This window comes from Hypomesus transpacificus, chromosome 26 (assembly GCF_021917145.1).
Source record: "Hypomesus transpacificus isolate Combined female chromosome 26, fHypTra1, whole genome shotgun sequence".
Taxonomy (NCBI): domain Eukaryota; kingdom Metazoa; phylum Chordata; class Actinopteri; order Osmeriformes; family Osmeridae; genus Hypomesus; species Hypomesus transpacificus.
Window position 1 is genome coordinate 8,120,630 of NC_061085.1, and position 23,142 is coordinate 8,143,771.

At 51.9% G+C, this 23,142-nt stretch overlaps 1 protein-coding gene across 4 annotated transcripts; it reads right to left on the reverse strand.

Annotated features, from left to right (window-relative positions):
* Positions 1-1,916: 1,916 nt before the first annotated feature.
* On the reverse strand, positions 1,917-23,109 carry ap3d1 (adaptor related protein complex 3 subunit delta 1). Of its 4 annotated transcripts, XM_047049446.1 has the most exons (35): positions 22,774-23,109; positions 20,281-20,376; positions 19,875-19,955; positions 19,661-19,741; positions 19,397-19,504; positions 19,170-19,299; positions 17,945-18,084; positions 17,783-17,856; positions 17,261-17,310; positions 17,100-17,149; positions 16,564-16,612; positions 14,927-15,072; positions 14,436-14,584; positions 14,095-14,325; positions 13,483-13,714; positions 12,906-13,051; positions 12,567-12,708; positions 12,307-12,378; positions 12,033-12,108; positions 11,690-11,886; positions 11,474-11,547; positions 11,049-11,072; positions 9,411-9,570; positions 9,085-9,225; positions 8,629-8,682; positions 7,567-7,680; positions 7,170-7,325; positions 6,853-6,900; positions 6,625-6,645; positions 6,050-6,239; positions 5,876-5,964; positions 5,631-5,716; positions 5,350-5,471; positions 5,076-5,155; positions 1,917-4,907 (listed from the first exon to the last, which is right to left on the reverse strand). In XM_047049446.1, exons 1-35 carry the CDS (start codon positions 22,867-22,869, stop codon positions 4,812-4,814), a joined length of 3,801 nt encoding a protein of 1,266 aa, XP_046905402.1. In that variant the 5' UTR covers positions 22,870-23,109; the 3' UTR covers positions 1,917-4,811. The 4 variants fall into 4 exon arrangements, with proteins under 4 accessions (XP_046905402.1, XP_046905404.1, XP_046905403.1 ...); XM_047049448.1 differs by lacking the exon at positions 11,049-11,072; XM_047049447.1 differs by lacking the exon at positions 6,625-6,645.
* Between the last annotated feature and the right edge of the window lie 33 nt (positions 23,110-23,142).

Consider the following 23,142-nt stretch of genomic DNA (forward strand, 5'->3'; position numbering starts at 1 on the left):
CCTTAGCCTACATCTGTAAAGGAGGAAAACATTTCAGAGAAATTGTGATGGAAATATGGCGAAATCATCTTGTAAAGTTTGTTGTTCACTGCTCGAATACCTTGAATTTATAGTGCAAGTGTTAGGAAAGGCCCAACTACAGTCTACTGTTGCCAACCCCTGTTTAAAGCCCGGGTGTTTACTTCATGGGCATCTAACTCCCGCACCCGCCCAAACAACGTGACAGATATGAGCAATGTCGTGTACAATTTACGTTCTCCCCCTATCCCAACATAATACTAGATATTACAGCTTTCAGGCGGATGCAGACGTAGGCTACTGGAAACACTGGCCTTGCTCAAAGTTTTAGTTCAGCTTTTCATCTGTACCTTCATTGGCTGGCTAAATCACTGGGGGGGGGAAAGCTCATGAAAGCGAGTTCATTCATACACAACAAATTAACACGATTTACGACGTAATTAACCGTGAGAACTAATAGACTATTAAGCATGCTAAGTGGTTATATTGACTAGTTGCCAGATAATTATGTAGCCGATACAAATTGGCAGGCGGGTGATTGATCAGTGATAATTGAGAACTCAGTGACCACGAAGAAACTATATTTGGGAACATGAGGTTCAGACCAAATTCCAGACCGGTCGTGCATGACTAAATCATGATAAAAGGTTGCCTTCCTAAACTGACTCAAGTGCTCTAAAACATGCCTTTCCCTCAAAACAAGGGAAATGACTCGCAGTGGCTATGTGAAGCAACAACATATCTTGGCCCGCAAGGTGTCGGACAAGTGACGCAATGTGTTAACAAACAATTCAAGACGTACAATACAAGTCAATACTAAATGTAAAAATGTAGGAAAACATTTGGGTGGATTAAAGCTTAGGGTAGCGATCTGAGGCAACCTAGGACAGCTGTAGGCTACAGCCTAGCGACTCAAATAATGATGCGGGACAAATGATTTAGCATTGCGCCATCAAAACTCTTAGATAACTGTCAGGAAACTAATTAGAGTTTGGTGGCATCCAACGTGAAATGTTTCATAATAATTATGACGTTAACTTTAGCTACTTACCTTAAAATATCCACCTTCATAATGCGTGTTAGGGGGACCAAATATCGCTACTTCCCAGTTGTATAAGTCCGACTCGTCCACTAAAGTTATCCTGAACCCTTCAACTGGTTCATCCTGAAGACTTTTCATTTCTAGCATTAGTGCTTTTTGGGAACTGGCTACATGGTGTCCATGTTGAGCCATATTCCGCGACGATTATAATAAATAGAAAAGCTATATCGAGCTTCCTCTTAAGAGAACAAAGCGAGCTAGCTATCTATTCTATCACCGAGAAGCCTTCGATTGTTCCCACGATTCCTCCCTAAAACGCTCAAAAATGTGTTGGCTTTTGAAGTGCTATGGTTCTATTCAGTTGTGACCGAACAAACAAATTAACCCTGCGTTCAAACTGTTCGTGAACGACCCACAACACAAGACAAAAACATTTAAGGTTGCTAGCTAGCCTGTAAGCCAACCCTATCGCGGATATGTTATTCTTCCTCTGAAGGACAAGGCAACGCGTGTCCTCATATAATGCTAATCAGTTAAGAGACTGTGGCAATCAGACATTAGCTGTGCATTTCGTTTATCTAAATACTGATAGAAAGCTAAATAATCAAGGTTTCGGGATGAGGAAATTTCAATCGGACTGAACTCTACTGCTATGATAGCCAACTGTGATGTCCCTCACTCTGGCTTTAGTGTCAAATGCCTCGAGCACTAGCAAAGGTTTCTGGGAATTGAAGTTACAAATAAATTAATACGCTTGCGCTCACCTTACACTTAACTCAGGTATTACCTGTTTTTATCTCATTTTTTATAAACAGCACTCATAGGCAGATGTAAAGACAAATAATACACAGCAACGTAATCCTTAACGTGGGAGTTTATTGTTTCACCTTAACACAAGGAGACTACAGCAGCTTAGCCTTCATTTCGATTTGGGTAGATTTCACTTTTTGTAAACCGAACGTTAATAGCAAACAGCTCATTGCGTCTGCCGCGTAGTCCCTTCAAATCTGTATATTACATTTTACAGCTTGAGAGTGGGGAATGAAGGTATTGAAAGGGACCAATGAGAATTTCAATTTCACAAGCCAAACTCAGCAAGATATCACTACAATTCACCAGAGAAAAGAGTTAAGACAAAGTGGGTTGCTTCTCTGAACTGCATCGTATAACCTTTCGCACAACGACTCCTATACATGTTGTTATGGTACCAGACAGAACCTCAATTGCTAATGTAGAATAATTTAGAACATTCATTTAAAGATATTGTTGTATTGTATGAACTTAAAACAGATAAAATACAATCCTATCGAACCTGTAGAATAATGAAGTCAACTTTTACTTCATAAAAAAAATATAAAAGTAAAGACAATCAAAAGGAATGTAATGGAATCCTGTGTATGACCCGGGAATAAATGAAAAGTAAAAAAGAATACATTCCTACTCATGCAAGATACAAATTTTAATTAAATACTTTGCACAATAAATGTTAATAATTAGTACAATTTATGATTACAAGCGTCTCTTTCGGTGTCATTCTCTTTAATTCACATCAGTCAAAGAATTTTCAGGAACAGGAAGAATATTTTCTGGATTTGTCGATATTCCTGACATCAATCCATATTTAAGGTTATTACAGAACAGAAAAACAATCTAGGCTAAGGTGACCACTCAGGCAAACGACACCATCATCATCTACGTTCAAGAAACCATAATGGAGGGGTTAATTGGGATACAAACAAAACTATTTATAACTTGCTACTTTGAAGTCGTGCTGGACCAGACTGTGAGACCACTTGTGCCTCTGAGCAAGTCATGAAAGGAATCCATTTAAAATGAGAGTTCTTGTCTACAATGTTCTCAATGCACGAGGAAAGGGCAAGGCAGTTCTGAAAGGATATAACACTGGAATCTAAGTCTGTATACCAGAGATGTGTACAGTGGGATAGTCAGAGTGGCACAGGCGCAAGAGGTTCGGATGATTTTACGCACTTTCGTGACTGACAAGAGTGGATGCTTTCTCAGGACGACTGACAAGAGCGGATGCTTTCTCAGGACGACTGACAAGAGTGGATGCTTTCTCAGGACGAGTAGGAGGAGAAAAACTAGTCACCTCGACTAATACTGCTTGAGAGGGAAAACAGACACAACCTAGCACCCACTGGCCTGGCCAAGTAGAAAGACAACGTCATACAACCTTGTCCGTTTCCAATAGTTACTGTACCCCTTAGCAACAAGAGAGATCTTTAACCGTTTGATATGCACACTTCCTGGTCAGAAGCTAAGCAACAGTGAGCGAGAGGGTCTAACTCTGCTCCTGTAAGCGATCGCCAGCCTTCTCAATAAAGAGAAACAGAGGCAGGCCCACAAAGCAGTCATATTTTATTCCACTTTATTCTTGTTACTCACTTCAGATATATTGTGGCAGTGCCCAAGGCAGTGAGACACACCACAGCACTGCAACTAAGCAGTACAATTACTGAGTCAAATAAAACCATTCAAAAAAACTACTAGGCCTACACCATTCTATCGACATCTTTTATAGGGAACTGACACCGTCGGGCTCCCGATTTTCGTAGGTGTGATTATACAGCTCTGGGAAAAATTGAGAGACCACTTTTCTTTCAGCCCCAAAATTTTGAGAAGGACAATTTTGAGTGAGGAACAGAAGGGTCAAATTTGCAATGGCCTTTTACCCTTCCGTTCCTCACTCAAAATTGTCCTTCTCAACTTTTTTTAACTTTTTTTTTTTTATTGAAAGAAAAAGGTGTAGTGGTCTCTCAATTTTTTGTCCAGAACTGTATGCGAGGTACAAGTCTGTAAGGCTGCTACGCAACTTGGTCTGAGTAAGTGAACCTCGACTCTCCCGAATAAATATACTCTCAGAACAACAGCAGCTCAGGCATGTCAGATTAATGGTCTCTTACTGGAGCACAGGAGGAACATGGAGCGGGTACTACTCTAAGGAAAAAGATGGCGCACGTTCCTCATGATTGGCCAAACAGAAAAGCACTGCGCAAAAATAGCCTAATATGAAGTTTGAACACAGCAGCTGTACACTGTGTCTCTCTGGGCTGATCCTGCGGATAGCTGTCACCCGTGTCCAGGCAGCTAGTCAGGAGTTTAGAGTCAGCATGTTTCCAGCCGAAGGCCGGTCTGACTGGGAACTGGTCACACTAACAGGGATAAACACACAGGAGGGCACACACACACACACACACAGGAGTAAAAGGCGCAGGTGGACATCCGAAACTAACAGAACGGCAACGAATCAAAACAACGCAAAAACAGTAAAAACACAATTCAACATCAACAAGGACGAAAAAAAACTAAACAAAAAAAAAAGAGAAATCAAGTCCAGTTGTCAGAGTTACATGTCATGATCATCACAGACGGACCAAGAGGAGGGGGGGTGAAGGTTCCCAGGGAGAAGCATCAAGGATGACATCGGCGTTTCAGAGGTTGAAGGGCAAACAAGGTGAGAAGTGGATGGGGGGGGGGGGGGGGCAGACTGGAAGTGAGCGTGAAGCGACAGTAAGACAACAGCAGGAGGAGGAGTTCTGAGAGGGGGGGGGGGGACCAGGGTGAAAGACAGAGGGGTCGAACCTTCAGGACAAATAAATAGGGCGAGACTGGGTGTGCTAGCCGCAGTGTAACATGATTATGTCTGTGTGGGGGGGGGGGGGGGGTTGGGGGATGAGCAAGCGAGGGAGGGGGGGGAGGGGGGGTGCACAGGCAAACTGTCAAACACAAATCAGCACTGAGAAAATGTCTGCTTGATCTCATCCAGCACGTTCCCGAGCAGCGACGGCTCGTCGCATTTGGCGTCGATGGACACCGTCTGGTCGGCCTGGTGGACAGAGGGGGGGGGAACGCGGGGGAGGGGGGGGAGGGCAGAGGTTAGAACGTTTGAGATGGGGAAGGACACACGGTTCTGGAATAGGTTGTCCATCTTTCTTTGTGGCTCGTAGCAGTGTGTGTGTGTGTGTGTGTCATGGGGAAGGGGCGCAGTACTCACAGTCTTGACCAGAAGACACACGTGGTGCCCCTGGATGGACCTGCTGTACATGGAGGCGCACGAGTCGATCCGCTCCACGACTGTCCGACCGACAAAGGAAGGGACACAACCAAATCAGCATGGCGCAATCTCGAAAGCCTTCCCACGTGACCCTACTCTCCACCTCGATGGAGACCCCACGACCAGACCAGGCGTCTTAACGGTGAACGAGGAGGTGCTGTGGGGGGGGGGGGGGGGGGGTGAGGGTGGGCGGAGGAGGCGGAGGGATACGTACCAGAGAAGTGGTGGTGGAAGCAGATCCGGGCCAGGAGGTGGTGGAAAGGCATGCTGATGCCCTCCAGGCGGACCGAGCTCGACTTCAGGTCCCCCGACTCCAGGAGCTTGGCGTACGCGTCACTGGAAACGTCCAGCCAATCAGAGAACAGCAGGCCAAACAACAACATTACAACATTAGAACCTCACCATTCAGATGTGTTTGTGTTTCATGTTTATGGAACATGAAGACAGATAGGAAAGATGTATTTATGTACGGGGGGAGGGGGAGGGGGGGCTGACCTGTAGCAGGGTGTGGTAATCAGGTATGAGGTACAGGTAAAGTGCAGTTTGAAGTCCAGTTTTTCGTGAGTCGAGGAGTCCTCATTCTGTGGGAAGACGACAAACAAAGCTCTGGAGTATTTGAAAATTATTTCGTTTTTAATTATTATTATTATTTCTGAAACCCAAACCTGTTCTTTTTGAAAAAGAAAAACAGCTTCAGGCCACAGACAGAGACATTGACGGGGCTGTTGCTCGACACGAACCTTGACGATGAAGGTGAGAGTTCCCTTCAGCTTCTGAGGCATGACGATGCTCTGCATGGTGAACACGAAGCGCGCCTCGTTTGACACCCCTGCGGAACCAGACTGAACGTGAGCGCCGCTCCCGCCAGGACGTGTGTGTGTGTGTGTGTGTGTGGGGGGGGGGGGGGTACTGACCAGGGGGCAGCTGGAAGGGCACTGTCAGGCTGTCGTGTGGCCCCGCCCCCTCAGGCCTCTGCAGTTTGGAGTTGAGGGAATCCAGCACGTTGAACTCCATGGACTTGAGGAAGCTGTCGCACTTGTTCTCGAAGATGACCGACACCACCACCTGACTGCCGTCCTGTAGGTTGCCCTGGATGTCACACACCTGGGGGGAGGGGGGGGGGGGGAGGGGTGGACCGTGTCACTATGGCATCCTAACAGAACCTCGCCAAATCTCTCAGAACGCAGAGCCACAGCAAGTCCACTCCAATACCCACGCCCCAACCTCAATCACACGGCACAGTCCTCAAAAGAGCACAAGAAGCGTTGATTGGACATCGAAAAGAAGAAAGTAAAAAAGGCAGAGCCATACTCAGAAAGTGTCCCTGGCTTAACTACGCCCAACCGACACACTTAATACCAGACGTTTCTGTTCTAGTTTGGTTATCTGACAGGATAAGCCAAGGGACATTCCGAGGAGCACAAGAGCACATCTAGCAAAGGTTCTCAAACCGAGAACATGGTGTCCGTTCTAGTACGAGGGCCAGTACCTGATCAGCATCCTCCATCATCTTTAGAGAGAGACAGAGAGAGGGACAATGGAGAGGTCCGTACACTAAAACACAGCAACTCTCCTTATTTCGCTTTACACGGCGCTACAACCGCCATCCTAAGCAGCACGTATTGGATAGTGAGTCAGGTTCTTCCTGGTACTGGATGCAGCTCGCGGTCGGCCCCACCGGCCAGCCGTGCCGCCCTGAGCAGGAAGTCACACTCACCACTTTGATGTAGGAGTTCTCGGCCAGCAGGCTGTAGTTGGACATAGGCTGAAACGAGAAGAGGATGCGTCCAATCAGCTGAGAGCTGTCAGTCTCAATATGCAGATCAGGCAACGGAACCCAGGCCTAGCTACTGGCGACGAGGGCGCTGGTACGGGGCGGTGATGCTGGGGGGAGGGGCTTATGAGCAGTGATGCAGGGGGGGAGGGGCTTATGGGCAGTGATGCAGGGGGGGAGGGACTTATGGGCAGTGATGCAGGGGGGGGAGGGGGGGCTTATGGGGCGGTGATGCAGGGGGGGAGGGGCTTGTCACTCACTGGCAGTGGCTCCTCCTCCTCCTCCTCCACGGTACCGTTCTGCACCGACTCGTCTCCGCCGTCGCCGTGGTGACGGTGGTGGTGTTTCTTCTTCTTCTTCTTGTCTTTGTCCTCCTTCTCCTTCTTCTGCTTCTTCTTCTTGTGCTTGGAGGACTTCTGGACAGGGGGGAGGGGGGGACAGACAGGAGGGGCTTTACACAAACGTACGGCCAACAGCCTTGGGCAACCTGCGTTTTTTTGGGTGGTATTTTACTAATTACAAATATTTTCAACATTTCAAATAACTAATTCATTCGGATCCAAGATGGCGTCCACCTGTGGCGTCACTGTGAACCAGCGTCCTCAGCCAAGCCGAGGTATCTGTCTCGCAATGATGACATCATCAGTGGTGACTCACCGTCTCCTCTGGTTCAGTGTCTTTGGGTTCATCTGCCTCAGAGTCTGGAGTCGCTCCAGAAACTGCCTCAGGGGCCAAGGCAGGGGCCGAGGCAGGGGCAGTTACTGCTGCCTCCTGAACACACACACACACAGACGTACACACAAACACACAGATCAGGCGACAGAACACAAACAATGTAGTAACTGGTTCTATACCTAGCAGTAGTGAGGTTTGTTAGTCAATTAGTTCAACAGTAGCTCACTGCTTCCAATACCCTTCAGCAAGACACGTTGGAACAAGATGTGAAAGGTCATGTTTCAGGAACAGACACGGCGTTTGCCTGGGGCAGACACGTCATGAGATGGGAACATACTGAACCCCTACGACAAGTTGGAATTTAACATGAAGAGACGAAACAAAAACAATCTTCCCCTTACAGTGATTCAGGGGAAAGGAGCTGGGCAGGTCAAGATTGGTGTCACCCCGCCCTTTTGTGCCACAAACACAAACACACACACACACACTTGCTCTGGACAGCTGCTTAACCAGAGAGACAGCCTGCAGTCACATACACCCAGGTCACACACATTCAGCGAGGTGACACAAGACGAGTATGTGGGTCACACTCGATACACACAAACACCCACACAGAGCACATGCAACAGTGACAACGGCGGTTGGACTGGAACTACAGGAACCGGCGGCAAGATTCCAGGGAATCTGGAGCCTCTTGGCCTGGACAACATCACCCACAACAACAACTGTGACCTTCCCACAGCAGAGACACCCGAGGGGGGACGACACGTGAGCCCAGAGGGACACAGAGACTGGAAGCAGCGAGCAGATGAGGAGAGAGGCACAGCGAGAGAGGGGCGAGTTAGGTGATCTGTGAAGCCTTGGGCGGTGGCGTCGGGGAGAGATGAGGTTAGAGTTGATGGACAGAGAGAGAGAGACAGACAGACTTTGTGCTGAGCAGAAACCATGCATTGAGCAGTGCGGTGAAAACACAAACATAGAGGGGAAGAGAGAGCGAGCGAAACAGAGAAACAAAGAGAGAGAGAGAGGAGGGGGAGACTCAACCTGGGAGTTAGAGGGCACTGGTGCATTTGAGAGCCAGAAATCCAGATCCGAAGCCTAGAACAGGGAAGGGGGGGGGGGTTACAGGTTCAACATTTGAGCTATATTCATGAAGATTCTACAGACATTTAAACCTTTCATGAATAAATCAAGTATTTTAGAGAGACCAAAACAGTTTTTCGAAGGAAACTGATACTTGATTGAATTATTACCGCTGCAAAATGTAGAGAGAGGGGGGGCTTAGAAGAAGCAATGAAAATGTAGGGGCAAATGTAAAAAATGAAGCAGTTTGTGTGCCTGAAATTGTGCCTGAAATGTCGTCTTTAACTTACAACTAAGCTTCGGAACAAATGATCACAATCACAGCTCTGTGTCGAGTTCTGGAGAAACTCCGCTGCCATGTCTCGACCAGGCATTTCTGTCAGCACATCCCCCTAAGCTCTCCCCGTGATGTCATACCTCTGCAGGGGTGGTGGCAGGGAGGGCCACCACCTCATTGGTCTCTGCTGATTGGACGGGCTCCTCCGCCTGAACTTCCAGAAGGTCCTCCTCCCCTCCTTCCTGTTTGTGTTTCTTCTTCTTCTTCTCTTCCTTGCCCTTCTGAAGCACAGAAACACCCACCCCCCCACTGTCAGCGAGTCGTCATGTAGGAGGACCACAGAGGAAAAGTCGAGGGAGCCCGTCAGCAAGCCCGAAGGCCGTCGCACGAGTCCCACGAACACACGAAACGGGGCACGGATGATTCAGAGTGCGTCTGTGGAGGCCTGGAGGCCGGGAGCCCTCACCTTCCTGTCCTTGTCTCTCTTCTTCTCCTTCTTCTCCTTGACGCTCTTCTTCTTGGGCTCGGCTGGGACGGCCTCCACCTCCCTGTCGGCCGCGGGGCTCTTCAGGAGCTCGGGGGGGCGATGCGTCCTGACCGGAAGCTTCTCGCTGTCCGCCAGGGGCCTGGGACACACACACACACTTATAAACACCTCGACCGAACCTGGGATGGTGCTCAGACCGGAACCACTGGCTGTGTCTCAATAGTCTCATTCAGCTCCGTTGCTTTGTTTTTTTAGTGTGAGACGTCTGCTAATCTGGCACTCCATGCTGTTACCTTAGACTACTTGGGGGGGAGAAATCTAGGCAGAAGTATTGAGACACAGCCACGGAACCAAGTGCATTGTGCTTCGGCAAACCAGAGTACTGATTGAAGCCATTCCTCAGGCAGGGCAAAGTGCACCGGCGAGCAGACAACCAACCAGCTCACAGAACACCCCGGAACATCTCCAGACCCACAGTGACCTGAGGGTTCTCCGGATCTTTCCGTACCGTGGTCTACTACAGCCCTCTGCTGGCTGGCGCTGTACTGTTAGGAGCTACAGGGAGGGGAGGGTTAGAGGGAGGGGACAGGGAGAAAGACTCGGGGCAGCTAGGGGAAGCTAGCGAGACCTGGAGGACTGCAGGTTCATCACAAAGACTTCAGAACATCAGCAACGCTCCTCAGAGAGGCCAGCTAAGGACACGCTGATTATCAGCGGTGCTTACAGTGGAGCCTTTGAGACAGTTAGAGAGAGATAGAGAGAGGTAGAGAGAGAGAGTTAGAGAGAGAGAGAGTTAGAGAGAGAGTTAGAGAGAGAGAGTTAGAGACAGAGAGAGAGAGTTAGAGAGAGACAGAGAGAGAGAGACAGTTAGAGAGACAGGTAGAGAGAGACAGGTAGAGATAGACAGGTAGAGAGGGAGATAGAGAGAGACAGTTAGAGAGAGAGAGACAGGTAGAGAGAGAGATAGAGACAGTTAGAGAGAGAGAGAGACAGGTAGAGAGAGAGAGATAATTAGATCGAGAAAGCGAGGGTCAGAGGCTTCCTGGTCGATAAGGGAGGAAATGCTGATATTCTGAAGGGAGCATTTTGGGGGATGTGAAACACGGTTAGGCGGGAGGGGCTAGAGAAAAGTCCGTCCAAACGAGGTTTAGTGTGCTACGTCATGGCATGCCCACACAGAGAGAGAGAGGACCAGGCACAGCATCGCCAAAGAGAGAGTGAGTTATGTTAGTGGAGGGAAGGAAGATACGAGGGAGAGAGACATAGAGAGAGAGAGACATGGAGAGAGAGAGACATGGAGAGAGAGAGACATAGAGACAGACATTGAGAGAGAGAGACATAGAGAGAGAGAGAGAGACATAGAGACAGACATTGAGAGAGAGAGACATAGAGAGAGAGACAGCGAGAAAGAGATAGAGAGAGAGAGACATGGAGAGAGAGAGACATAGAGAGAGAGACATAGAGAGAGAGACAGAGAGAGAGAGAGAGAGAGAGAGAGAGAGAGAGAGAGAGAGAGAGAGAGACAGATACAGGGAGGGAGAGCCAGACAGAAGTGCACTGCAGATGATTCCGGGTCGTCCCTGAAGGGAGGGGCTCTCCCCAGGTTGGGGTACTCACCTGCGCCCTTTAGCTGCCACCAGGCTGCCACCACATGGATGAACAGAGAGGGGGGTGTGTGTGTGTGTGCATGAGAGAGAAGGGTGTGTGTGTGTGTGTGTGCATGAGAGAGGGGGGGGGGAGGGAGAGGGGGGGAGAGAAGCAGAGAGCAGAGCACAGGGAGAGGGAATGAGTGAGGGGCGGAGGGATAGGAGAACCCCAGCCTCCATCTCTGGAACCAGGGGAGTGGCTAGCTGCCGTCTGGCTGGGTGTTAGGCATGGCTACATGACATTCTTCCCTCCTAACTCAGTATGATATTCGGGGATATTCATCTCCAACCCTGGACCTGCACATCCCAGCACTACACACACACACACACACACACACACACACACTACTCAGCCCTATCCCAGAGGGGTTGGAATCTGTCAGGGGTCGGTCTTACTTGTCCAGGTCGATGTCCAAGGCCTTGTGGGGGTCGTTGGGGTCCTTGTCGTCGTCGTCACTGGGTAAGGCATTCTGATACGGGGGACAGAAAGGCAGACAAGCACGTCGACATCTTCATCACCGCATTGGATTTTCATCCATATACTCACACACACACACACTGTAGTCCCTGTTCAATAGAACCCCAAGCGAGGGGATTGGCTAGGCCCCTTACCTCCGGCATCTCCTCAGTCACAATGTCCACCTGCTGGGCGGGGGTGATGTCCTCTTCGCTCTCGGGCCCAGAGTCCTGCCTCCGCCGGCCCCCCTTCTTCTCCCTCCTCTTCTTCTTGTCCTTCTTCTTCTTGTCCGCCCGGTCCTTCTGCCGCCGCTCCTCCTCCAGCTTCACGTACTGGTCCGACATGGGCAGGCCTGGGGGGGGGGGGGGCAGAGAGAGGGGCGGGGTGAGAGGGCGGAATGTGGAGTTAAGGAGGGAGGGAGGGTGGGAAGAGAGGGGGGGGGGGGAGAGAGGCGAGGAGGTTGTGTGGGCGCTGCGGAGGGGAGGGGGGGGTACTGACCTGGGACTTTGAGAGGCACACTGAGGTCGATCTGAACCACAGGGATGTGCTCCACGCCAGGGGCTTCCTGGTACACCTGCAGAGAGAGAGAGAGACAGAGAGAGACAGAGAGAGAGAGACAGAGAGACAGAGAGATAACGAGAGACAGAGAGAGAGAGAGAGATACAGAGAGAGAGCGATCATATAAACACCGCAGCGTTCGAGCCACAACCGTAGGCCTGGCCGTGAGTGCGTGGTGGAGTTTGCGGTGAGAGAGGCGGGTTGCCAGGGTTACCTTCTGAGAGGACGGAGAGGCCTTGATGTAGAAGGGGTTGTTGGCCTGCTCCTGCTTCCGGACTTCTCTCCGCTGAGGAGGGGGGGAAACAGCAGGGTCACCTCCAACACAAGCACACACGCTTTCAACACGTTCAAGATCACATGACTAGATCACATGACTAGACCCCTCCATTATTTCTCTATTTTCCAGCAGATCTGGAGGGCTCCGTAGCCCGGCTAGGACGGGTGTGTCCGGGGGTTCTGGAGGGTTCCTCTAACCTTGGCCAGCTCCTTCTCGTCCACCTCCGTGTGGCGTGGGCGGGTGTGCCTGGGCTCCTCCCTGGAGAACACCGCCTTGGGCTTCTCGTCCTCCGACTCGCTCTCAGACGGAGGCTCGTTGATCCAGGCATCCAGGTCCAGGCTGGGCGACACAGAGAGAACAGTGATCTAGAACGTTCCACCCCAAAGTTCCACCCAGTTCATTTACCCAGTAACATTTGACAAATCTAAGGTCGACATGACTGATAAAGTTCCATCGAGTGACAACGTCTCGTCTGGCTACTAAGGAGGTGTGGAGGTGGAGGGGGTGATGGAGGTGGTGGAGGGAGTCCTACTGACCCTTCGGGAACAGGCACTTTCTTCTGGGCCTTGGGGGCCACGGGGTTGAGCTCCCCTGCAAACAGAGCCGTGACCTCCTCAGACACCTCCACGTCCTTCTGCTGGAGCTTCTGGATGTACTTCACCAGCTGCAGGATACACGAGGCCTGGGGGGGAGAGAGGAGGAGGAGAGGGGGGAGGAGAAGAGACATGGAGGAGGAGAGGGGGGAGGAGGAGGAGGAGGAGAGGGGGGAAAGAGGAGGAAGGAGGGGAGAGGAGGAGAGGGGGGTGAGGAGGGAGAGGAGGAGAGGAGGGAAGAGGAGAGGGGGGAAGAGAAGAGACATGGAGGAGGTGAGGGGGGAAGAGGAGGAAGGAGCGGAGAGGAGTAGGAGGAGAAGAGGGGGGGGGGGAGGAAGGAGGGGGGAGGAAAAGAGGGGGGAGAAGGAAGAGAAGAGACATGGAGAGGAAGAGGGGAGGAGGAGGGAGAGGAGGAGGAAAAATGGAGAGGAGGGGACGAGGTTAATCCAGGAACACTTAAGTGCATCCGGGCCCTCTGGCAGCGCTGATGGTCGAGGCCGCCTGGCGGGTGGCAACTTACCCTCTCCTGGACCTCCAGGTTGGCGCTCTGGACGAACAGAGGCAGCCTTTCCACCAGCAGCTGGCTGGTCTCCTGGGCCGCAGTGCTGTCCGGCGCACCCTCCTGGCCCCGCAGCACGGTGGCAAACAGCTTGGCGGCGTTCTGGACGTACACGGCCTGGATGTGGCCAGGGAGGGTGGCCACCTTGGGCCGCATCATGGCCTCCAGCGTCTGCAGCGGGTTCTCCAGGTGCCTGGGGGGCGGGGCATGGATGGTTGGCTAAATTTGATGTGGGTGTGTGTGTGTGTGTTCATACACGTGTATGGGTGTAAAGGGAGTCAGATGGCTGAGCGGTTAGGGAATCAGGCTAGTAATCAGAAGGTTACTGGTTCGATTCCTGGCTGTGTCAACCAAATGACGTTGTGTCCTTGGGCAAGGCACTTCACCCTACTTGCCTCGGGGGGGAATGTCCTTGTACTTACTGCAAGTCGCTCTGGATAAGAGCATCAGCTAAATGACTCAATGTAAATGTAAACAATATCTGTGTGTACATGTGAGTGTGTGAGGTGTAAACCCCCCCCCCCCCCCCCCCCCCCCCCCCCCCCCCCCCCAAACGCAGACGATGGAACGTACTCTGAGAACTCCCCGCAGATCCAGGCGGCGGCGTACAGCACCTCGCAGATGCCGTTGCGCTGCGTGTTGCCGGTCAGCAGGTGGGCGTTGTCCAGCAGCATGGCCATCTGGGCCACGGCGAACGCCCGGATGGCCTTGACGCGGATGGCCACGTCCAGCATCTGCGAGGCGATCAGGTGGCCGTGCCTGGTGCCCTCCAGACGGGTCAGCTCCACCAGGATGCTGATGTACCTGGGACACACACACGGACACACAGAGTGAGACTGGCGGTGGTAGATCTTCCAAGTGAACTCACGACTCCAGACCCCTTCTCGTGGCGGAGGGCGTGACCGAATACGGACCATTCGAAGTTGGTGATGTACTGGTAGTTGCTCTGGCAGCAGATGTCGATGATCTTGGTGAGCAACTCGTCCCTGTAGGTGGTGCCCTCCGCCTTGTCCACGTGCAGCATCAGCTTCTTCACAATCTCCATCAGGTTCTTCTTGGAGACCTGGGGGACGACACACAGACACGCGCCCTTAGATCTCCGAGCCTGGAGGAGGAGGGGAGGGAGGCTGGAGGAGGAGGGGAGGGAGGCTGGAGGAGGAGGGGAGGGACGCTGGAGGAGGAGGGGAGGGAGGCTGGAGGAGGAGGGGAGGGACGCTGGAGGAGGAGGGGAGGGAGGCTGGAGGAGGAGGGGAGGGAGGCTGGAGGAGGAGGGGAGGGAGGCTGGAGGAGGAGGGGAGGGAGGCTGGAGGAGGAGGGGAGGGAGGCTGGAGGAGCCTCCCCACCCCAGCGGGGAAGCGATGGGTATGGCTTTGGCGCGACAGCCCCCCCGGCGGGGTGGACGCACCATGCCGTAGAGCAGGTCCAGGGCCCGGAGGCGGATGGACTCGTCCTTGTCGTCGAGACACTGGAGGATGAGGTCCTTGTGGGACTGCACGGACTTGGGGTGGGTCTTGAGGATCTTGGACATGGCGAGCAGGCCCAGGTACTTCACTGGAGGAGAGACGACATGCTCAGGGGTTTGGGCAGGGCTCCCTTCTCCTGGCCCCGGCTGAACTGTCCTGCCCCTTACGCTCTACTGTGGAGACTGCTCAGTACTAGCTACCATACAGGATACACTGACAGAAAGCTAGGATCTTTTCTGGTGCTACACTCCACTACCTCCATCTTATAATCAAGCCATAACCTAGGTATAAATGCTACACACAACTAAAGATTTGTATATACGTATATACTTTTTTTTGTTTCCCCTCTATATTTAGTGACCTAGACTATGATGAAACTAGGCCTTATTCACTTGTGATATCCTCCTGTCAAGTGCACGATGACCTGCTAGCAATAACCTGTCACTACCCTCGCCCTCAATAACTACTACCCCTCTAACTCACACCCTAACAATAAGAATACACATCACTACAAATGAAAGCTTGTAAGGAAAAGGAAAACACACAGACAAACACCGAACAATGGGGAGGAAACACACACACACACAGGACGACATACACACACGGGACGTTTCGTTTTTTCTCCACCACCATCTAATGCTGAAGAGCCCTTGAGCTCCGCTGGGAACAGGGAACACAGGGTGATGGGCTGGGACCCTGTGCTGGTGGTGCTGGTGGTGCTGGTGCTGGTGCTGGTGGTGGTGCGTGGGACTACAGTGGCTCAGCTTCAGGGACCGATGTAAGAGGGCAAGGGGACCTTGGGGGGGGTGGGGGCCACTGCAGATACACAGCGAGGCCAGGCTGGGTTTCATCTGAGCTTTGGACTGGACGGGGTGGTGTGTGTGTGTGTGTGTGAGTGTGTGTGTGTGTGTGAGTGTGTGTGTGTTTGTGAGGAGGGAAGCTTTGTGACTGAGGCTAAGAGGCACTAATGGAAGCTGAGGTTTGGGCCAGGCCAGCTACACTCACTGCTTTGTGCTTTCAGGGACAGAAAACACCTCAGTAGGTGCAGAGATACGTTATGTAATCCCCCCCCCCCCCCCCCCCCCTACCCCTCCCTTAATCAAGGGCTTCATGTGTTCATGTGTGAACACCCCCTGATGCCGTTTCCCTGTGGGTATGTGTCATTCCAAAACATCCAAGGGGAAAAAATGAATAAAAAACATGGCAGCCCATGTCTACGATCTACCTAGACAGCACTGTCTAAGCACAATGGGGGGGGGGGGGGGAGATAACTCGAACCCATGACAACCTGCTACGTGAACGCACTCGTTTTGAGTCGTTTGTCGTGGACCGAAACGGCAGGTGCGTGGAGCGCAAGTGCTCAAATGCAGCCTACCTCCTCGGACGCCGGCCAGGCAGTGACTTACGTGTAGAGGCGCTCCAAACGGCCACCTAATTGGGAGGCCAGCGTGGAGAGAATTTCGAGTTATCCAGTTTGGGGTCTAAGTTGTTGTATGCTACAGGGGTGGACAAGTAGGCTAGTCCCAAACACGCAGACAATGAGAGAATGACACACTGCAGGCATTGACAGAAGGCTCACAGTTCTGGTCCGAGTCTTCGATCAGGATTCGCAGTTTCTGTACACAGAGCTGAGAGAGAGAGAGGAGCGAGAGAGAGCGAGAGGGAGCGAGAGAGAGCGAGGAGCGAGAGAGAGAGAGAGAGAGAGAGAGAGAGAGAGAGAGAGAGAGAGAGAGAGAGAGAGAGGGGGGGGGGTGGAAAAGTAGAGAGGCAGGAGGGGTGAGAGATAGACAGAGAGAGGGAGGACATTTTATCATTTTATGTAAATCTTCCCAAACCAGCTCGTCTTTTCATTCGGAAACAGTTGCTGGTAATTGACTAGAATAAACATTGAGATATGTAAACTAGCGGTAAGGGTTTCATGACGTCCTACATTCTAACCCACATAGACGTTTGTTCATTTCATGAGCCTATCTGACCTGCAGGTGCTCATTACTGAAAAACAAAAAGTTGTTGGGGCAGACTTATGACTCGATAAATGTGACATGCATCGCTCTTAAACTGGAGGGGAAAGGGTTAACACCTAGCCAGGCGACCCAGACGGCTATTGAGACCTACCTGAATACTAGCACTGTGATTGGGCATCCCAGAGGACAAAGATATCAACACTGCAAAACAACAGGAAGGGGGTTAAGTCAGATCCTGGCGACGAACCTGGCAACCCGTGCATTCAGCCGTTCATAAAAAGGGCATGGTGGGTTGAGCCAGCGCGTACTGACCTGCTATCACCGTGTTGACACATTCATACAGCAGAGACATGGCCGATGTGCTGTGGAAAGAAGAGAAGAAGAGAGAGAGAGCACAGACAGGAAGTCAGGAAAGCTTTGTTTTCATCGAGGCAGATAACTTGAAATTTTGTTCATTTAGCGGACGTTTTTTTATCCATAGAGATATGTACACATTAGTACAGTATTGTGCATGATATGTGTAGAAGATGCATAAACAGCATATAATCTTGGGTCAAGAGTGTATAGTTTGAACAGTCATCTTAGTCACCCTAAGATGGTCTGTGTTTGACCAGACAGTGCAACAAGGGCTCAAAATTGTGTCCCGTTGTCGATGAAAAACATGTCTGTATAAATATTATGTCGAAAAACATTTTCCAAACCATTTTTCTAACCGTAAAAAAATATATAAAATATTTTTTCAACTTTTTGACATTTTTCCCGTACACAAACAGTGAAAAGAGAGGAGAAAAGGACAAGAGAACAGAGAACCCCATCTCCACCACAGCGCCTCACCTGTGGATGAGGTTGGTCAGCGGCTCAATCAGCTTCTTCCCCAGGCGGGGCTCCAGGGGAGTGAGGGCGCCAAACTGTCACACAAAACAAACGCACCCGTTTTCACCACGTCCCAATTGGGCACCTTCCCACCCTTGCGTGCGCTGTGGGAGCCACACTCACCAGTTTGATGATCTTGATGAGCACCCAGTTGTTGGTGGAGGAGGTCATGAGCTTGAAGAACAGCGGGGCAAGGGACAGGTAGTTCTTGGGGTTCCTCCTGGCCAGCTCGCAGATGACGTTCACGGCGGCCGACTGCACACCTGCAGAGTTCCCAGGAAACGGGAAGCAGAACAGACCAAAGCTGGTGTTTAGGACTGGACGGGACTGTGTGTTGTGGGTGGGTGGATGAGTGGGTGATTCCCCCAGGGCAGTGGGCAGTGGCAGAAGCTGGTGTGGGGGCTGGTGTGGGGGGGCTGGTGTGGGGGGCTGGTGTGGGGGGCTGGTGTGGGGGGCTGGTGTGGGAGGCTGGTGTGGGAGGCTGGTGTGGGGGCTGGTGTGGGGGCTGGTGTGGGGGGCTGATGTGGGGGGCTGGTGTGGGGGGCTGGTGTGGGGGGCTGGTGTGGGGGGGCTGGTGTGGGGGGGCTGGTGTGGGGCCTGGTGTGGGGGGCTGGTGTGGGGGGCTGGTGTGGGGGGCTGGTGTGGGGGGCTGGTGTGGGAGGCTGGTGTGGGGGCTGGTGTGGGGGGCTGGTGTGGGGGGCTGGTGTGGGGGGCTGGTGTGGGAGGCTGATGTGGGGGGCTGGTGTGGGGGGGCTGGTGTGGGGGCTGGTGTGGGGGGGCTGATGTGGGGCCTGGTGTGGGGGGCTGGTGTGGGGGCTGGTGTGGGGGGCTGGTGTGGGGGGCTGATGTGGGGGGCTGGTGTGGGGGGCTGATGTGGGGGGCTGGTGTGGGGGCTGGTGTGGGGGCTGGTGTGGGGGGCTGGTGTGGGGAGGCTGTTGTGGGAGGCTGATGTGGGAGGCTGATGTGGGGGGCTGGTGTGGGGGGGCTGGTGTGGGGGCTGGTGTGGGGGGGCTGGTGTGGGGCCTGGTGTGGGGGGCTGGTGTGGGGGCTGGTGTGGGGGGGGCTGGTGTGGGGGCTGGTGTGGGGGCTGGTGTGGGGGCTGGTGTGGGGGCTGGTGTGGGGGGGCTGGTGTGGGGGGGCTGGTGTGGGGGGCTGGTGTGGGGGGGCTGGTGTGGGGGCTGGTGTGGGGGGCTGGTGTGGGGGGGCTGGTGTGGGGGCTGGTGTGGGGGCTGGTGTGGGGGCTGGTGTGGGGGGCTGGTGTGGGGGGGCTGGTGTGGGGGCTGGTGTGGGGGCTGGTGTGGGGGGCTGGTGTGGGGGGCTGGTGTGGGGGCTGGTGTGGGGGCCTCACCTGGGTCTGGATCCTCCAGCTTCTCCTTCAGCCTGGGGAAGGCCGGCCGCAGGGACTCGGGGTACTTCAGGAACACCTTGTACATGATCAGAACCGCCTTCTTCCTGATGTAGGGCTTGGTGTGGGACATCTGCAGGACAAGCACAGAGGAGGTGGTGAGGGGGGGGAGGTGGTGAGGGGGGGGGGGGAGGTGGTGAGGACCGCGGAGCACAGTCAGAGTCCCTCACCAGGGTCATGATGTCGTTGGCCAGATCCCGGGCGAGGTCAGGGGTCACGAAACAGGACAGGCCAGTGAGAGCCACGCCCGTGTCGTACTGGTTAGGACTGCTCAGATCCTGAGAGAGAGAACCAGAGACACAGAGACACAGAGACACAGAGACACAGAGAGAGAGAGAGAGAGAGCGAGCGAGAGCGAGAGAGAGAGATAAAGGTCAGAGCTCGACTTAAACCATCAAGACAGGAAGGCCAAAGGGGAGAGAAGCGTTTCTTACCTTTCGAATCTGATTGGTCGTCAGCATGATGACATCAGTGCTCTCATGAAAGCACTGAGAGGCAGCGAGGTAGCCAATCCTCTGCAGGGAAGAAGAACTAGCTTAAAGACCTTTTGACTTCAGCCAAGGGAAATACAAAAGAGGAACTCTGACAAACAGAAGTAAATAACATCCACACAGACCGAATGGTCTTTCTTGTTCACCCCGTTCTCACCTTGTAGGTGAACTTGGACGAGCTCATGACTTCAACGATGTTGAATGCAGCCCAGCTGACGTCATAGCCAAGCATCTGCAACTGTGGAGGAACATGGGGAGAGACAGCCAGTGTCAGACCTGCCTGTGTGGACAGTCCCTGTGGAACCACAACCCACCAGCTCCCAGCCTCTCATACTGAGGGCAGCCACTGCTCACCGCAGTTCACAACAGGCCGGATCTATATATAGAAGACTGATTTGAATGAGTTTACAGTCCAGGGAGGGAGGAAGAGAGAGAGGGATGGAGGGAGGGATAAAGGAAGGGAGGAAATGAGGGAGGGAGAGAGAGAAGGAGGGAGAGAGAGAGAGATAGAGAGAGAGGGAGAGAGAGAGGGAGGGAGAGAGGGAGAGCCGGGCAGGACTTACGTAGGTGAGCTTGCAGACGGCGTTGGCCTTGACGGCGATGTTATCCTGCTTGAGCTCCTGTTTGATCTCGTCGATGCAGGTGGAGATGTATTTGGCCTGAGGGGAGACGAGAGAGAGCGTACGACCCGTCAAACACGGTGTACCTGCAGCACATGACGACGGCACACAGCTGGGACTGGTCTGCTTTAGATCACAAATTCAGGGTTTTTCCCTTTTAAAACACGATCCAACCAATCTCTCGACACAGGCCGGCTTTCAAGATGGTATATTACCAAACTTGTATCAGGAAATGGGTTTCAAATGCATAAGAAGCGAGATCTTATCAAAAGGTACAGAATGACAGTGTCTTTCACTCCAACAGACCAATTAGTAAAACACGGGTGAACCTTTTGAGGGCACAAACACACAGCTCTGTAGCACAAGTGTGCTGGTCATGTGTCTGCAGTCATGAGACAGCACAGTGACAGGAAGGGGGGGGGGGGGGGGGGGGGGGGGCTTGCATTCTGCACATTAGGCTAAGAGAAGCCAGGCTGGGGAGCAGACAGAGGGAGACACGGGATCATCAGACCCATGCTGTGTTTTTCCAACACATTCTCAATCAGACCATCTGAAACAACTGGGATAGTTGTCCAGGAGCCAAGGCCAAGCATACTGCCAGAGCTGCAGATTGAGGGGAAGGTGGAGGAGCAACAATGGCCGCCTCAGACAGAGACAATCGCCTAATGTTCCTGTCGACACAACGGCCTCTCGCTAACGAAATCTTTGCTGATCCGAGAGGTCATGACTTGCAGGCTAAATGACATTGAGTGTGGTTTGCTTGACCCCCATTGATTTGCAGGACAGACAGAAAGAACCCGCTTGGACTAGCCCAGGTCTGGTGCCAAAGACTTCAGATCGCTTCAGCAAACATAGCCTGAACGTGAAAAGCTAATAGAGAGCAAATGGGAAGCTGTGGCGGAGACACACACTCTGATTAATATTTCAGCAAACTGTCAGCTGTCGGCAAGGTAACCAACACCTTATCCAGTTCGCCAGGGTTGTGTTACGCACACAATGAACCGGTCCATGGGCTAACCTGAATCAAAAGATTGTGGGTTTTTAGAGTCGAACTGTCTCAAATGATCGTACTTTTGTAAATGTAACTAGACATGCTGACCAGTGACCACAGCTCTGATGAAGAAGTCAACCTTAAACAAGCTGCATAAATGCCCCTTAAGTGTATACTAGCATTCCCAACAGGTAAAACACAAGTTTATGCCTTCATGCTCAATGTTTCCTCAACGCTGCCCCCTATAGGAACATTGCTTTCCCCATGGAAATACTGATTCCGTTATGAGTAAAGCTTTGAGTCTTCTCCACGAAGGTGACAAAATGTTTTAACATGAGATGTACTTAACAGGTTCTGTTCTGTCACCTGACATAACAAAGGCAGACAAGCAATGACATGCTTGGAACAGACTGAAGATGTGGATGATTACGATCATCAATATAACGTTAATGTAATGACGTGATGTAACGTATTAATAATCGTCAAATAAGACCTGTAACTAAAACTGTAGATGTGAATGAACTAGGCTAGTTCAGACAGCGATTGCGCCGCTGTCACAAGCAGGCATCTAAATCTGCTGTTGTTTTTTTTTCCCTTGAAGATATATGAAATAAGAAACTACCTAGCCTTGAAGCGGTGATAACCCCCTTCTACTGTCAACAGACTACACATCCTGAATCAAATTTAGACTATATGATATCTGCCACACACCCAGGAAGAAACGAACAGGTACCGACTGGCACGGCAGCATCACTGACACACTGTCCCTGGCTACCTCAGTAGGTAGTCTGGCAAGCTTGTCTCTAAGTTAACACTACTTGCACACCGGACTGAATATGATAACAGCTGCTTTATTACTAAATTATCGTATGACATGACCGGCTACATTAGCCTGGAGTAGTAGGGTATTAGAACTAATGTCAACGAGACTGCCGGATTAAGGACGATAGGTAGCTACATAGCTCGGCTTGCTCAGAACAACTAGCCTACTGTAGATATGAAGCGAGGCCTTGCTAGCTATTCGGCTTAGCTAGCGCTAACAACAGCAATGAATGAGACAAGAGTTTGAGATACTTGCTAACTAGGGCTACCACTAGTAAAGACATGTTCCTGCAATTCAGGCCGTTCGTAACTAGTTAACAGTGTCGCACATGCAAGCTTTCAGTATTACTCTCCATTACTAACTAGAGCAAGCTATTTGATAACGTTCACTGCACACCCCGGTTAGGTCTGGTTTGGTCCAACCGATTAGCTCTACAGTAACGCTGTCAGGACAGCTAGCTAGCGTGAGCTACAAGCTAGCTAGTAGCCTACTAGTTATTCATTAAATTATTATCCCTGTGTTGCTCTTAGCGAGCTTGTGGTGCTACGTAGGACATAAACTGCTTTCATTTTGACAAAGGCAATGGCACATCTAGATTTTGGTTTCTAGGTTATCGTCTTACCTCATCTTCCTTGTGATTCCTAATGCCACGTACTAAATCTTGAAGGTTTTTATCGAACATCCGATCGATGCTCCCTTTGACGATCTTCAAAGCCATGGCAGGCTGTCACTATTGTCGCTGCTGTCCTGCGGGACCGAGCGCCTGGCAAAAGTATTGTGGTGCTGACAGGCCCGCAAGACAGTCTGTCATTCACCTGGGTATTGTCTTTTCGGGATCCGCAACTGTTTACTAATCCCAGCCAGAAGAAGGCGAGGCCAGATAGGGCGTCCTGAGCTGTGCAAAGACCATGGACACTGCCAGTGCAGTGAATCGGTCTAGGAAATGGTTGACAAAATGGCGTCTGAAGTCAGGTGACTTTTTTATTATGTG

Bases quoted from the DNA above. Each gene is read 5' to 3' on its own strand.
- ap3d1 (XM_047049446.1), bottom strand. From the start codon at position 22,869: ATGGCTTTGAAGATCGTCAAAGGGAGCATCGATCGGATGTTCGATAAA. The intron at 20,377-22,773 runs GTAAGACGATAA...GTCTCCCCTCAG, and splicing joins GGAATCACAAGGAAGATGAG to GCCAAATACATCTCCACCTG. The intron at 14,326-14,435 runs GTCCGTATTCGG...TGTGTGTCCCAG, and splicing joins TACATCACCAACTTCGAATG to GTACATCAGCATCCTGGTGG.